The sequence below is a fragment of the Ovis canadensis genome, chromosome 6 (assembly GCF_042477335.2).
Source record: "Ovis canadensis isolate MfBH-ARS-UI-01 breed Bighorn chromosome 6, ARS-UI_OviCan_v2, whole genome shotgun sequence".
NCBI classification, from domain to species: Eukaryota; Metazoa; Chordata; class Mammalia; order Artiodactyla; family Bovidae; genus Ovis; species Ovis canadensis.
Genome location: NC_091250.1, coordinates 126,766,558 through 126,783,996, shown reverse-complemented (window position 1 = coordinate 126,783,996; position 17,439 = coordinate 126,766,558). Strand labels below are relative to the sequence as shown.

The following is a 17,439-nucleotide window of genomic DNA, read 5'->3' as shown; positions in this document are numbered from 1 at the left end:
ATCAACCAAGGACCACAGGTCAAGCAGCAACCAGGTTTTCAAAAGACACTGTTTTAGTGCCAGAGAAAGAATGATTCCACTTCCAAAATGAGACTGCCCCTCACTCAGGAGGATACATGAGTTTCCTTCCTTCTTATGCTTATTGAGATATGCTGGGACCTGGGACCCTTTGCTGCAGTGAGCTCACCTGCAGAAAAGTCTCTTTGAGCATCAGAATACAAAGAAACCATACGGAACTAAAAATAAAGTGCCTACATGTGCAGTGGCACCACATTATGAACAATAAGATACAAAAATATCAAAAACTCAACTGCCACTTCTGAGGCATCAGGAGCAAAAGCAGGGTCCTGTGCATGATCCATCCCTGCACACAGCGCCTCCAGGGCCTCCAAGGGTAGATGGACCACTTAAGCTACCCCCTGGCCTGACCCACAGATCCACCCCTACCTTCACCCCATCTAAAGGACTAGTTAACTTCCCCATCTCAGGGAGCATGGGAGGGAACAGTGAAAATCTCTTACTTGTTTTCATTCCCTGTTAATGTAGCAGGAGTCAAAATAAACCTTGCCTCTGTGGTGGCTCAGACAGTAAAGAATCTGCCTGCAATTCAAGGGACCCAGGTTCAATCCGTGGGTCAGGAAGATCCCATGGAGATAATGGCAACCCACTCCAGTATGCTTCCCTGGAGAATTCCATGGACAGAGGAGCCAGACGGCTACAGTCCACGGGGTCGCAAAGAGTTGGACAAGACTGAGTGACTAACACTTCCACAATTTGGCGGGGGGGAAAAGTTGGCAATATGTGTCTAGTGCTTTGAAAACAAATGTAATGTCTACTCTATGGAAATAAACTCAGAAAAAGCTCATTGATTTTCACTTAAAAATTTAAATAACCAAATGTACAACTGTAGGAGAATGATTATACAAACTATTTTGCATGCATATGAATGATTTTAAGTTCTAAATAAATATTGATAAAAAATTTTTGTGGACCATTGTTTAATCTTTCAACCAATAATTCACTGAGCACGTTCTATGTGGTTGGCACTAATACAGATGCTGATTCAAGATAAGGCAAAAACAGAAGTGGTCAATGCTCCCATGATACACTATCATCTGAATAGAAATATACACTGAAAAAAAATAACTGAATCAGAAATAAATGAGAAAAGTGCTCCAACTGAAAATTCACATGGTTGCTTAGCAATCCTTATCCTTACAAAGTAACCCACTACTGACTAGAGTGTCAAAGAGGCTTCAGTAAGGAGGTACCTGAACCAGGGATTACAGTCTTCCAACTGAACATGGAAGACTGAATACATGAGCTCATCTCTGCTGCTTTCTGAAACCCCTAAAATGACAGCATAGAAGTTTTAAAGAGGCATAACCACCATTAGGACAAAGAGAATTGGACAGGATCACAGAAGAATCATATCACATTTTCAAAAGCTGTGAATGTGAATGGCTGAGTGGTAGTTGACTGTGGAGACCAGAAATCACCAAAAACACTAAAGGCAACCTGGTGTGTACATGGGGAAGATTATCAAGGAATAAGCCATTTACTATAACAAAAGCCCCCAAAAGTTGAGAAATAAGCAGCTCTGGTTATCACTCAGAGTAGATATGAGTAGAACTGAAAACTGGGAGGCGGATGATTGGTTCAAGCAGAGACACCTGCAGCCCCTTCTCTGGCTTTTCTAAGAAGGCTAACTAGGCAGGACTACAGCTTCTAGGCCGAAGAATGGAACACAGACATCCAAGTCCATTCCCCAGACCAAAAGAAAATACATGAACACAGACACTGTGACACACAGATCCATTTACAGTATGCTCACTAGATCATAAGCTTTAACTACACAGTTTCCAATCACCATTTCTGTTTTATCTTTAAAAATGAACGGACAGCAAAGGATCATAAGATACTGAACAAAAGTCTCCAGCATGAGGAAAAAAAAGGAACAAAACCAAACAATTACAAAAGAAGAACTTACAAGAAGCATAGACACTACAAGGAACTGGAAAAATAATTGTTTAAATACTCCAGAGAAATAAGATCGAAGAATAAAAATAAGAAAGTTCTGAGAATTTTTCTAAAAAGGGTCTTAAAAGTTATTCAGAGAAAATTTTTTAAATAAAAAAAAAATCATTATAAGGATTGAAAGTAAGAGATGAGGAAACCCTTCCAAAAGCAAAACAAAAGATAAAGTCATGGAAGTTAGAAACCACATGTTGAGTATAGGAGACTTAATATTTCAAGAACAGCAATTTCAGAGAGGGGTAATATAAAAAATAGAACAGAAGAAATTATTTTTAAAAAGTAAAAAAATTCCCAAGAACTGAAGGAAATTAATCTCTGAAATAGGAGGACTCAACTAATGTGCAGTACAAGAAATAAGACAACAAAAGGGAATGAAAGAAGTAAAGAAGGAAGGAAGAAAGGGGAAGAAGACAGACAGGTAAAGTCTCCCACCATCATACACAGAAAGACCCATATTTACATTACAAAATTTCAGAACCACAGGCATGAAAATATTCTAAAAGCTTCCAGTAAAAAAATTAAAATTAAAAAAAATACAGAAAAGACAATCATACAAATGAACAGGTTTTAGAATGGTGTTAAATTTAACCCTGGAAGTAATGAAGCATTGCTTTCAACATTCTAAATCACTAATACATAATTCCACACGAGCCTATCATCTTATGTAGGTAGAATAAACACGTTTTCATACATACAAGCCTCAAAATTTATATCCTATCTGAAAGAAGGTTGTAAGGTAGGCTCAATAAAACATATATAAACCATTAAGAAAGAACATGGAAATTAGGATATGAATCTCAAAGGAAAACGGAATTCTTGGGCTTAAGGAAACCCCAAAATGACAGTTATGATGGGCTACAAGGATACTCACACCACCAGGGGGAGAGGAGGGAAGACAATTTATATGACTATTTGCTGTTTTTACATGTTCCAAGAAGCTTCAGTGTTTTACAAATATATTCTGGGATGAATTAGTGTAAGTACTTAGAAAACTAAGCAAACAAACCAAAAGAGACAATGATCAATTCCAGGAAAAACAAAGTTATATGAGAAAGAAAATGTTACAGTACAAAACATATGAGGTTCACCTGTAAATACCATTTGTATTATCACAGTAATTGCATTCTCTAAACAAAAGTGGTCCTAAAATAGTTTTCAGAGGACAAAGCAGTGAAAATGTTGGGGGTATGGGTAAATCAAAGTAGACAGTCTACAGACAATACCTAAAATGTAGGAAATATAAAGCATAAGCATATTATTTACAAATAATTACACCAAGAATAGGTACAGTTGAAAGTGGCTACATCCAAGGAACAGTAATCAGAAGTAGACAGAGAAGAATGAAGAAAGACTTCTATTTTTCCTTCTATAAACCTTATGGCACTATTTTACCTTGTAATCTATGTACATATAGTTTTTAAACTAACTTTTTGAAAGTTAACCAGGTTAGAGGGAAGGTAACTATTTGAATATCTCAAATATCTTATGTTTATATATTTAAAAAGAAAAAATGAGAAAAACTATATACCAAAAATATTAAACATGGTTATTTTAGCTTGTGGAATTACTGATAATTTTAAAACTTTTTTCCCCCAAATTTTTCCAAATTTCCTTTAATGAATGCACACTACTTTTTTGAAATAAGAAAAACATTTCAAAGAATGAAGTCCTATATCCTGCAGGAAAACATTTCATTAGAGACTCTCAGATACTTTTCAAATACTATATGCTGCTAAAATTCATAGGCCCAGTTATCCCATGTATTTATCACTTCAGCTTCTATATAAAAAATATTCTTTCTGCTTTTATTCAGAAAACGAAGATCATGGCATCTGGTCCCATCACTTCATGGGAAATAGATGGGTAAACAGTGGAAACAGTGTCAGACTTTATTTTTTGGGGCTCCAAAATCACTGCAGATGGTGACTGCAGCCATGAAATTAAAAGACTCTTACTCCTTGGAAGGAAAGTGATGACCAACCTAGATAGCATATTCAAAAGCAGAGACATTACTTTGCCAACAAAGGTCCATCTAGTTAAGGCTACGGTTTTTCCAGTAGTCATGTATGGATGTGAGAGTTGGACTGTGAAGAAGGCTGAGCGCCAAAGAATTGATGCTTTTGAACTATGGTGTTGGAGAAGACTCTTGAGAGTCCCTTGGACTGCAAGGAGATCCAACCAGTCCATTCTGAAGGAGATCAACCCTGGGATTTCTTCGGAAAGAATGATGCTAAAGCTGAAGCTCCAGTACTTTGGCCACCTCATGCGAAGAGTTGACTCATTGGAAAAGACCCTGATGCTGGGAGGTATTGGGGGCAGGAGGAGAAGGGGATGACAGAGGATGAGCTGGCTGGATGGCATCACCGACTTGATGGACATGAGTTTGAGTGAACTCCGGGAGATGGTGATGGACAGGGAGGCCCGGTGTGCTGCAATTCATGGGGTCACAAAGGGTCGGACACGACTGAGTGACTGAACTGAACTGAACTGAACTGAAGCCCGTATTTCAAGTTCTAGGACAGATGCTTTGCGTGAGTAATAAACTTTTAATAAATACACATATGCTTTGAATAAATGTGATGTTTAAGAAAATTCATTGTCATTTCTGTGCAATAGTTTTTAGTTTTTAGAAAAGAAACTGTAATCTTATATAAGTCAAATGATTTAGTTGACTATTCAAAGATGCTTGGAAGAAATAACAACTCTAAATTTAATAATATTGTTGCTAAGAGAAATATATACAACTAAATAAAAATTTAAAATCTCTACCCATGATACCATATTTCAAATGAATCTTCTACAACAAGAACTTTTACAATCATACTTTCAGAATTTCCTCTTCAATCTGCAGATAACAATGACAACAGAAGCTCTACTCTAATAAATTGCACCATTAAGATGAACTAAGTTCTGAGTTAGTTGGGGATAAAGGTATCAAGTATGTCACAACAGTGATCACCTCTTAAAATCAAAACACATTTAATAAAAGGTATATGGCTTCTATATCATTTAGTCCAAAAACAGTTATTTTTTTCCTCTTTATCAAAGGCCAGTGATCTACAGGAAAAACAAAATCAATGAAGTAAAAGGGAAAGAATGTGTAAATTCTTATTCCTTTTTAAAATAAAAGGAAACATTTTACTTAAAAACTGAAAGCATACACAGCAATCTATTATCCTGTTTTGGAAAACCTTCTAGTAAAATTATTTTCATCTATACTTTTTTCGGCACATGTGAAAATTTTGACTTCAAACCACACAGGTGGCTGAAGAAAAGCAAAATGGTTCTGGGAAATACATGCCTCTGTATCAGAGTTATTAATAAGCTAGGGCAGTTTAAGAGGAGGGAGGTAACTATACTTTGACATGGATATTGTTGGTATCAGTTTTATTTTTTGCTCTGCTCTATTTTAATAAAAAACATTCAAATTTTTTAAACTTCTTATGGATTTCTTCACTCTTGTTCTAATAGAGGAGAGTTTCTCAAAAGTGTACTCATCACATAACCTTCCATGGCTAATTTCTAGGAGCAGGGCCCTGAAAGCTGCATGTTAAACACGCTCTCCAAGTCTGAGAACCTCTGTCCAGCTTGGAAGTAATAATTTTTTTTTAATTATGAAATTTGATTGCTTTTTAAAGATTTTTTTTAAATATGGACACTTTTTAAAGTCTTTCTTGAATTTATTACAATACTGCTTCTGCTTTATGTTTGGGTTTTTTCTGCCACAAGGCATGTGGGATCCCCAACCAGAGATCAAACCCACACTTCCTGCACTGGAAGGTGAAGTCTCAACTGCTGGACAACCGGGCAAGGCCCTAGAAGCTCTTAAGCTCGAAAATGTAAGTTCTCACAGCAGACTTTTAGAAACTGATACAAGTTATTTTGTGACTCTGTACTTCAATTGTAAATTGTGGCTTCACCTGATGAATCCAATGTGATAGTTACTGATGTGCTCAGACTTTCAGTTGTGTCCCACTCTTTGCAACACCATGAACTGTAGCCCACAAAGCTTCTCTGTCCATGGGATTTCCCAGACAAGAATATTGGAGTGGGTTGCCATTTCCTCCTCCAGGGGAATCTTCCTGGCCCAGGGATTGAAACTGTGTCTCTCACATCTCCTGCACTGGCAGAGTTCCACAGAACAGCAAGGAGAGAGAAGAAAGTCTTCTTAAGTGAACAATGCAAAGAAACAAAGGAAAACAACAGAATGGGAAAGACTAGAGATCTCTTCAAGAAAATTGGAAATACCAAGGGAATATTTCATGCAAGGATAGGCACAATAAAAGACAGAAACAGCAAAGACCTATCAAAAGTAAAAGATATTAAGAAGATGTGGCAAGAATACACAGAAGAACTATACAAAAAAGGTCTTAATAACCCAGGTAACCACAATGGTGTGATTACTCACCTAGAGCCAGACATCCCAGAATGCAAAGTCAAGTGGGCCTTAGGAAGCATTACTACCAACAGTGCTAGTGGAGGTGATAGAATTCCAGCTGAGCTATTTAAAATCCTAAAAGATGCTGCTGTTACACTCAATATGTCAGCACATTTGGAAAACTCAGCAGTGGCCACAGGACTGGAAAAAATCAATTTTCATTCCAATCTCAAAGAAGGGCAATGTCAAAGAATGTCCAAACTAATACAACTGAACTTATTTCACATGCTAGCAAGGTAATGTTCAAAATCCATCAAGCTAGGCTCCAGCAGTACATGAACTGAGAAATTTCAGATGTACAAGCTGGATTTAGAAAAACAGAGGAACCAGAGATCAAATTGCCAAAATTCACTGGATCACAGAGAGAGTAAAAGAATTCCAGAAGAATATCTACTTCTGTTTCACTGACTATGCCAAAGCCTTTGACTGTGTGGATCACAACAAACTGCAGAAAATTCTTAAAGAGATGGGAACACCAGACCACTTGACCTGCCTCCTGAGAAACTTGTATGCAGGTCAAGAAGCAACAGTTAGAACCAGACAAAGAACAACAGACTGGTTCCAAATCGGGAAAGGAGTCCGTCAAGGCTGTATACTGTCACCCTGCTTATTTAACTTCTTTGCAGAGTACATCACACAGAATGCTAGGTGAGATGAATCACAAGCTGGAATCAAGACTGCAGGGAGAAATATCTACAACCTCAGATATGCAGATGATATCCCTCTAATGGCAGAAAGTGAAGAGGAACTGAAGAGCCTCTTGATGAGGATGAAAGAGGAGAGTGAAAAAGATGACTTAAAACGCAGCACTCAAAATAACAAGATCATAGCATCCAGACTCATAACTTCATGGCAAATAAATGGGGAAAAGTGGAAACAGTGACAGATTTTACTTTCCTGGGCTGCAAAATCACTGAGGATAGTGACTGCAGCCATGAAATTAAAAGATGCTTGCTCCTTGGAAGGAAAGCCATGACAAACCTAGACAGCATATTAAAAAGCAGAGACATCATTTTGCTGACAAAGGTCTGAATAGTCAAAGCTATGGCTTTTCCAGAAGTCATGTATGGAGGTGAGAGAGGGACCATAAAGAAGGCTGAGCGCCGAAGAATTGGTGTTTTTAAGCTATGGTGTTACAGAAGACTCTTAAGAGTCCCTTGGACTGCAATGAGATCAAACCAGTCAATACTAAAGCAAATCAGTCCTGAATATTCATTGGAAGGACTGATGCTAAAGCTCCAAAACTTTGGCTACCTGATAAGAGCAGACTCACTGGAAAAGACCCTGCTGCTGGAAAAGATCGAGGGCAGGAGAAGAGGGCAACAGAGGATGAGATGGTTGGATGGCATCACTGACTCAGTGTACATGAGTTTGAGCACACTCTGGGAGATAGTGAAGGACAGGGAAGCCTGGCATGCTGCATTCCTTGAGACTGCAGAGTGCGATAGGCCTTAGTGACTGAACAACAACTTCCATTTTATAACTAAGGCAAGTGAGGAGAATATCAGAGGGAAAAGAAGTATCTTGAAAAGAGGCAAGAATTTAGTTGATACCACCAGGACCACTTAGCATTTATAGAGTCATTCCTTATTTCCTCAAGGATTATTTTCCTTAAAATAAGCAGAGAATTTTTTCTTCAGCAGTTTAGCAGTCAAGTGATAAAAATGATGCTATGATATACAAAAACACAGTAAATAAAAGCATTTTCAAGGCATCCACTTCTAAAAATATGTCAATATTGAAAAATCATGCTCTAAATCCTTTTTCTTGAATTCCCCTTAATTGTTCAGAGAACATTAGTAAAGGCATTGTGACTTGCTGACACAGAACCTCCTAAGATTGCTAAATAAACTACATTTCTTCCTGCTGTTCTCAAATAATCTTTTATGTGCTTAAATTTTTTGTTTGCCCTTATGATTTGGAGGAGGGGTAGGCAATTTGGGGTAAAAATGCTTACACAGTAAGACCTTTTTTGTAAACTGCTGAGGGCAGAGAGGGGAGAGAGATTAACAATAATCACTGACTTGTTCTTTTGTTTAAAGGGGAATGAATTGACCCACACATACAGAAAAAAGATCACAGATTATTTAACATAGGTATGCAAACACAAAATTGTAAAATCACAAAACTTTACTTGGCAAAGCATGATTTACTTTGACCATTGAAAGAATTCATAATTGTCCTTCCTATGAAAAGGGACATATTTGTCAAAAATCAAGACAGGCACCAGAAAATGGATGTTCATGGTGAGTAGTCACTGCAGAATAAATAAAACAGATCCGTCAGTGCCACTCGTACTACGGAAAGCATAAAACAGTGTGTTAGTGTTCACAGTCCAGAGCAAAAGACTCCCCCCACCCTCAGAGGACTGGCTGAGTGGTGTCACACCCAGTCACCAGCAGGCAGCCCTAAAACAGCTATGCCAGGACAAGTCGGCTGTCAGCTCCTCAGTTATGACCAGCTCTTCAACACAACCTGCTCCCTCTGTCTAGCTGACGCTTTCCCCCCATATTGTTTCATCCTTGTGTTGCTCAGGTTTCAGGTCTCACCTTTCATTTCTCCACGTCTTCCTTAGGTACCTCCACTTATTACCTCCAAACACTTCATAGCCCCCCGCCTCCACATTATTCTAATACTTACCATTATATGTGTACATAATCGAGCCCACCAGGTTCCTCTGTCCATGGGATTTCCCAGGCAAGAATACTGGAGTGGGTTGCCATTTCCTCCTCCAGGAGATAGATCTTCCCTACCCAAGGATCAAACTCAAGTTTCCAATGTCTCCTGCATTGGCAGGCGGATTGTTCTTCACCACTGTGTCACCTGGGAAGCCCTACTGTATGTTCATGTTATATTAATGTGTTATATGTATCTATGCATATCACACATGAACTAGAAGGTCTCTCTTCCTCTTTGGCTGTACATTCCACAAGAACAGAGACCATGTCTGTTTCACATAACACACAGCAGGCTATTGGACACTGCCTAGTACAAAAGCAAGCACACTTTCTGGAATAGAATGCATCCAGGATCACTTCAATACTCTTGCCTGGAAAATCCCACGGATGGAGGAGTCCATGGGGTCGCTAAGAGTCAGACACGACTGAGCGACTTCACTTTCATTTTTCACTTCCATGCATTGGAGAAGGAAATGGCAACCCACTCCAGTATTTTTGCTTGGAGAATCCCAGGGATGGGGGAGACTGGCAGGCTGCCATCTATGGGGTCACACAGAGTTGGACACGACTGAAGTGACTTAGCAGCAGTAGCAGCAGGGTTTCATCTATGGCTGCCATCACTTCACATCCTCAGAGCCTTGACAAGACCATTCCACCTGCCATGCTAGACTAGAAAGACCCTACCAGTAAACAGTGGAGGTTCTCTACTGACCTGTAAAAACCACTAGGCTTGCATTCTGGGCTAAAGTGGGGGCAGGAGGGTCCTTCTGTCAGTCTAATTAGTCAACAGTCATGCCAGTAACCGGGCGTGGACTTTTTTTGGATTCCAGAGGACTGCCTGATTGCTTTTCTGTCTACCAACATAAACCCTTACCTGAAGCAGTTGTTCTTTTCCTTTAGAACAGCAGAACCCAATGCAAATTTTGCTTCTGCCTTTCATCTCTGTGGAGAGCAGCCTCCATGACTGCCTTTGCTGCTCTTTGCCTTCTAGGACTCACAGCTCTCGGGCATCAGACTCCACCCCAGGTGAGCAAGGTGTTCTGCGTGGCTAGTATGCTGTCATGGAAATGACGGCATGAGACTGCTGAAGCTAAATCCTATAAGACACTGGGGCACCTGCTTCGAGAACTTTATCATTTGCTCTGGGGGTGCAGGTGGAGGGGGATACACTTGTAGGACACTTCGGCAGTCCTGAGCAGAGGTCTGTGATGAACTGTGTTCTCCTGCCAACAGCCTGCGCCAGCTTGCCAGCCACATAAGTAAGTTATCTTGGAAAAGGGTCCCCCTCAGATGACTGCCGCCTCATGGCTCTCCTGACTGCTATCTCTTAAGACCCTCACCAGAACTAACCTGCTAAGGAGCTTCCGAGTTCTAAACCACAGAAACTGCAGGTGATAATAAAGGTTCATCGTAGCTTTAAGCTACTAAATTTGGGAGTAATTTTTTATGCAGCAGTGTATGACTAATACCATCTTTCACCACTCAAGTTTGCACAGAAAATTTTCAAGAAACTGTCACCACTTACACAAAGGGAAATAAGAAATTCATTTTTATTTTCAGTTTTTCATTTACCCCACAAGTCTCACCTCTCTGTTCATTAGATTCCATAAGGGAGACTTAGCAACTGGTTGGGTTATTGAAAAATATTTTAGAAGGATAAAATAAGATTTGTTCTGCTTTTTTAGAGAAAAGAATTTTCATATGCTAAGTAGAGAACAGAATTTTCTGAAAGTGATGAAAAGATGAAATAAGAGAGATAGGATAGAGGCTGAAGTGATGCTCTAAAGATCAGGAATGGAAAGGAGGGGAAATAAATTCAGGGATTGGTTCCTTCTATATGTCACAACCTTGCCTTTCTAAATTTTCACTGATGCCAAGCCCAAGAAACTGTGTAATGATCAGCGTGTGGGAGTAAGATACACAGTATGACAAATCCCAGGAGGCAGGGAAATGTGTACTAGTAATAAAAGAAAGAACTAAGTGACAGCACTTAGATATCAAGATGATTTTAGAAGGTGCGTGCATGTGGGTGTGCTAAGTCACTTCAGCTGTATCCAACTCTGCAATTTCATGGACTGTAGCCCACCAGGCTCCTCTGTCCATGGGATTCTCCAGGCAAGAATACTGGAGTGGGTTGCCATTCCCTTCTCCAAGGGCTCTTCCTGACCCAGGATAGAACCTGCGTCTCTTATGTCTCCTGTATTGGCAGGTGAGTTCTTTACCACTAGGGCCATCTGGGAAGCTCCAGTTTTAGAAAGGTATATGATGGCAATTTGGCCCAAGTACCAGTCTTACTTCTCAATTCTATGGAGAAGCATTCTCAAATGTTTTCTTTTGTTTTTTTCTCTATTCCCTGTCATAATAAATGTGGAACATAAAATGTTCCAATTAGAAACAGAGATGTGTTACCATGATTCCTAAAGGTGGTTAATGAGCCTTTTTTTTCTAATGGAAGAATTCTGAATTCATTTGAATATTTCAATTATTGATATTAAATTCCTTTTAGCCTCATACTGCTTCTGTTTTCTTTTTCAAAGTCTTCTTTCTAGGTTTCCTTCCACTTTTATTATAAAATAGGCTAGAAAAACTGGGATAATCAATAGTGAGTATATAATTAATATTTTCTCTTAACATATTCAAAGGGCTTCTTTAAGGAAGGCTGGGAGAAAAAATGATGAAAAAAAGTTTAATTATCCACTGATTACAGTTAATATTGACTTGATCAGCATTAGAATTTCTATGCATTTTCTTTCTATAGAAGGCAAGGAAATCAACAGAGGGAAGGTCTTCATAAGTGCCCTTGGACTGTTGGGGTAACTGGGTTAAAAAAAAAACAAACAAGACCTCAAATACTCAAAAAACTAGGCTGAATTTGGTTAGAGGCAATTTCCCCCCAAAAAAATAATAATCAAAGTATAACTATCTTAATTACTTTGTAAGTAGAATTAGCATCGTTACACATCATCGACAATTACCAAAATCCCCTGAGCTTCTCAAAGTCCTCACCAACAAAGGAAACAGAAAGATAAGAAACTCCTTTACAAGCAAAACCCAGAGGCAGAACAAAAGTGTTGAGATAGCTCGTCAGTACTGCCAGCTCAGCCAGAGCCATCGCCTTGCTGCCAACTCTTGAGTTCCAGAATTTTTAGGCTGACTCTTATAAGGGAATCCTTGGCTTTACAGAATTAAAAAGAGAACAGTTTGAAAGATCCTGAGCCAGAACCAACCAGTTAAAAGTGCCCCTGATTCCTGCCTGGCCCACAGAAACTGTGTAAGGTAATACAATGTTGTCTGAAGCTGCTAAGTCTGGGGACTGTTCACTATGCAGCAACAGACACTAGTATTTCTCATGACTCAAGTTCACACAGTTTGCTAGATTCTCATCATTTATAATATAAAAGGCAAGAATATATTTTATATGAAGAAATATAAAATAATCACTAACATGTAACATGCAGACAAATGAAAACAAGTTTGTTAACACAATTTCTTCAGTTGCAGTTAACTGTAACTGTGATAAGGCTGGCAGTATAATGTTATGGGCACTGATTCTTTTACCTAATTTGCCCTAACTTTTATGAATAGCTTCTCTACCTCAAAACCCTTTCAAATTCCTACAACATGATAGCAGAAAGGAAAATGAGAAAGGAAGTTAACTTATGACAATTTTAGGCTGGAATTACTGCAAACTACAAATGCAAGTATTCCAAGAAAGTTTTTTTTTTCTTTAATATTTCTGTATTTGAAAGAATTCTAGAATAGTGACTATAATGCCGAGTCATTCTTCATCCTTGGGTGAACTGAGTTATCTCTAAAAAGTGGCTTTTTCTTAAATAACAAGTCAAGAAATTTAGGTTTTTCCATCTCTCTATATAAATTGGCATAAAGTCAAAGCAGCTACCAGGGTAAAAATATGACCTTTCATAAAAACAAAGGTTCTTGTTAATAAATTTAGAATTTTATAGATGAGATAGGTGTTACTTAGTGCTTATTTTCATATGAAAAAAACGGTAAGATAAGCAGACAAAATGGTGGATGGCATAAGAAAATAAAAAAGTCACATACCCTTAAGAGGATCATGCTCTGCTCTCATAATATCAATAAGGGAATTTTCCAGAGAGTGCATATTCAAACTGTCATACATTCTACTTCGATCCTGGAAGAGAAGAAAAGAAAAAGAATATAGTCAACACAATTTTTTTAAAAAGTGATGATTAATGTACTATTTAAATCTTCTTACATAAATCAGGACATTTGACTAATATAATATTACTAGTCAGTTTGCAACCCAAGACAATGTCAAGAGCTTAATATCTCTTGTACTGGAGGACAACAGATTTCATACATTGATCTCCAAAATCCCATATCAAAAGTATCTCATTTAATCAGCAGTATTAATGCAATACAGTAAAAACAATTTCTGTTATCATTCTCAACTTATAAATATTTCTGAAATCTTATACACACAGAAAACATTTTCAGTTGTTATTTAACTTTTAAACTTTAAACTTTTCACATATATATATATAGGAATTTGGACACTGGCCCTTGAAAAATAAATATTTGGGGTGAAAAGGCTTAATTCCATAATGCACCATACTTTAAACATCAAACATTGTATGCTATTTAATAGTCAGAATTTCATAATAAAGAATGCATAAGCATCCTAAACAGTAAAAATTAAAAGTATGAAATACCAATTTCAGAACAAAGACAAACATCAAGAATAATCTTGACATACTGATCTTTGCATTTCCAAATCTTCTCTCCCCTCTACCCACTGTTGCAAAAAATGAAGGCAGGGGAGAAAAGGGCAAAAGAATTTTCACCACAGCAAGTTTCCTATATCATCAAGTCTCAGAACAAAGTCTTTTGTGAGTTGGAAATTTTGTTTGCTGAATGTCAAACCCTTAACTTGCTTACTAGAAGGAATCTGATTCTGTAATGCTCACGAATTTATATTGTATTCTGTTCAATATACATTCAATAAACTTGAACAAATATAGACAGGGAGCCACCACAGCAAGCCCTGGCCTGTGCCCCACTAATTGCCAGGCAGTCTGTTCCCAAATTACGCCCATGTTAACCCCACTCATTTAGGTTTAAGTGTGTACCCTACCCGGTGGTTATGTGTTGTGTGTAAATGAGGGGAAAGTTGAGCAGGCAGGCCACTTTCAACTCTCAAAGAATGATGAACACAGAAAAAGGAAAGGAAGAACCGGAAAAGTTGGGGAAAAAAGTCTCCACAGAAATCACAATGAGGCACTTCTTAACCTAGGTCCCTGAGCTTCAAGGACCATGACATCTGTGAGATTATGTAATGCTCCGTATGGACATGTATATGTGATTTTTTCCTGAAAAGGTTTATGGCTTTCCTTAGTTTTCCAAAGGAGTACACAATCCAGAGAAGATCCAGAACCACTCTTTTAGAAAGCTGAGGAAAAACATAAGAAGCTTTTCTTAGAGTATGTTGACTTTTAAAAATTCTCCTCTGATGTTTCAATGAGGGTTGCAAGCTCTTTTTTGCGGGGGGTGGGGGGCGGGCAGATCACCACTGCAGACTAAACAAGTTACTATCAGAGAATCTGAAACTGTGCAAAGCAACAGTGAACGACAGACAGAATACTAGACCTGGAAGATCCTGCTGGAGCTTCATCACTACCTACATTAGCACCCCTTACTTAGTTTTACTTAGACTCTTGAGATGTAACACACCCACCAGTAATAGGTGTTCCCTAGAACAATGACCTTAATTGGGATGGAGGCACAGTCACTGAGCTGTAACAGCAACTCTTGCACTTAAGCATGCTTCAGGAACATCTGGAAGGCTTGTCAGACATACGAGTTTGCTGGGACTCATCAACTGATTCAATAGGTCTGATTCAACAGACCTGGAGTGGTCTCTGAGAATTTTATTTCCAGTAAGTACCCAGGTGATTCCGAGACTGCTGGTCCAAAGACCACACTTTAAGAAGCATTGTGCTTCTTAATCTGAACCTACTTAACCTTTTTAGGCTTTGTTCCATCTTCGAGAAAATAAAATAATCGCATCAAACTAGATGATGTCTAAAGTCCACTTTAAAAATAATAGAAATAATGGAAAAGCAAAAGACTTATAGTAGTACATAATAAATAAAACTGGGATACAGAAAAACTTGGGCAGAAATGACATGCAATTTTTGTAATCTATCCAAATATGTCCATCTTTTGTGCTTCTACTGTATGAGTTCATAACTAATTTGTTGGTTTTCCTGCCTCTGTCAATGAATTTCTAAGTTAATTCTAAGTAGGGACCTGCTAATTATGGAATATAGCTATCTCTCAAATGTTTGTTGAATGAACAGTATTTATTTTTACCATAAAAACTGCAAAAGTTTAAGTTGAGTTCAGTGAGGGCAAAGACTGCACTTTTACGTGGTAATTACAAAGGACTGCAAATCTTCTCAGAATCCTCCATGGACTAGGTACTCAAAATGTTAAGTAACTAAACTGAGACAAGTATCAGGTAATAATGTGACTTTGCTGTCGACTTGAATTTCCAACCACACAATAAAAGATTAAATATTATATTCAAAGCTCCAAAATGTATTTAAAATATAGAATTTAAAAAGTAAACTGTCATGACAAAAATCTTTTAAAAAGTATGCTGTATCTAAGGGTTCTAAGATGGAATGTAACATAGATACTTATAACATAGATACTTTATAGTCTATTGATCTTAAATTCTTACAAAGAAATGTGTTATGGTTCAGGGCTATCTTCTCAGGCTTATGTTTTCTGAACAGAATCAGACCATGACCTGTCTTCAGTCAACCTATGAACTTAATTAATGGTAACTAATACCACACAAATTTGCATTTCTCATACAACTTTGATTTATGTATTTATTTGGCCAGCCTCTACCTCCATTCCAAGGAGTATGATTTTGCTTTAGAGCATAGCAAAATTAAAGCAGAATCCTATATATACTGTCAACGGGCCATGGATAATATTTCAGGTATGAAGAGATAATACATAAGCAAGTTATTCAGTAAATGTATCAACTCTGGCAACTCTTATTTTAAAATAAAAAAAGCCACATGTATTAACAGCTTTAGCTTTAATGCCTATATCCAACTGAAACAGTGAGATGCCCATTTATAAAGTCCCTTATTTTCCTTTGCATATCAAGTCTCATCATGAAACAAACTCCTATTTCAGCAAAGAAAATAGCAAGCTATTTTAAAACTATTAACTTAGTTATACTTTATTAAGCATCAGCTGCAGCCCACATGATTTTTAAATCATCAAATACAAAATAGCCTTGAGCAGGCAAAGAGCTCATGACCTCGAAAAAGTTAGTTTCTGGGTAATGGAACCTGGATGTTATTCCCATTAAAAAAAACAAAAACAAAAACAGATAATTCCATTAAGTAAAGTGTGGGGATTAAAATATAACTTCTGAAAAAAAAAAAAAAACCAGAAACGTATCTGATTACAAGACAAACACTCATGCACTCTTCAGGAATAGGGACATTAGAACAAATTGTGTTCATGTAAACTCCCATTGGTTCAAAAGCTAAATGGAAATCCTGAATCCATTTTAAAGTTACCATAAACACAGGAATACTGATTATCAAAAAAAATGATGGGAAATTGCAGCGATGTAATTTACATTTATTACTACATGGTTATTTGAAAATAGCCAATACATTTCACAAAAGTAAGAATCTACCAGAAAAAGTTTATCCAAAGCTACTGCAGAAATATGAAAGCTATGTGGCAAAGAACCAACTAAATGGGCTTTCAGAAACTGAGATTACAGTATCCCACAACAATGAACAGGCAAAAATTAGAACACAATTGTAAAAAAAACCCAACAATCTCTTATATTCTAATAGTTTGCTACAGTCTTTAAATACAGACATTTGCCAAAAAGACTTATGGAAGCAACAACGAACTCCTAGAAAGACTGAAAAACAGAAAGAACAAAGTCATTCTAAGTTTAAAAAGGATGACCTGGGAAAGACTATAAACATTGAAAGGTAACTAATGTGGTCAACAGTGATATTAAAATACAACAAAAGGAACTTAAACTTACTTAAAAGGGAACTTTATGGGATGTTGTATTTTTGCTTTGACATAATCAAAACAACCCTGTTTATTTCAAAAGAAGTAGGTAAGTAGAAGCTTTTTCCCTTTGACAATGATGTGTCCTCCCTATGAAAAAAGAGGCAGGTTATAGAAAGCCCACCAGGCTCCTCTGTCCATGGGATTCTCCAGGCAAGAATACTGGAGTGGGTTGCC

At 37.7% G+C, this 17,439-nt stretch overlaps 1 protein-coding gene across 9 annotated transcripts in view; it reads right to left on the bottom strand.

Moving 5' to 3' along the window:
• The window catches only part of CPEB2 (cytoplasmic polyadenylation element binding protein 2), a 74,558-nt gene that overhangs the window by 46,356 nt on the left and 10,763 nt on the right, over positions 1 to 17,439 (bottom strand). For all 9 annotated transcript variants that reach the window (XM_069594704.1, XM_069594705.1, XM_069594706.1 and 6 more), the window contains one exon: positions 13,219 to 13,309. In XM_069594704.1, coding sequence (XP_069450805.1) covers positions 13,219 to 13,309 — 91 coding nt within the window. The remainder of the gene's footprint in view (positions 1 to 13,218; positions 13,310 to 17,439) is intronic.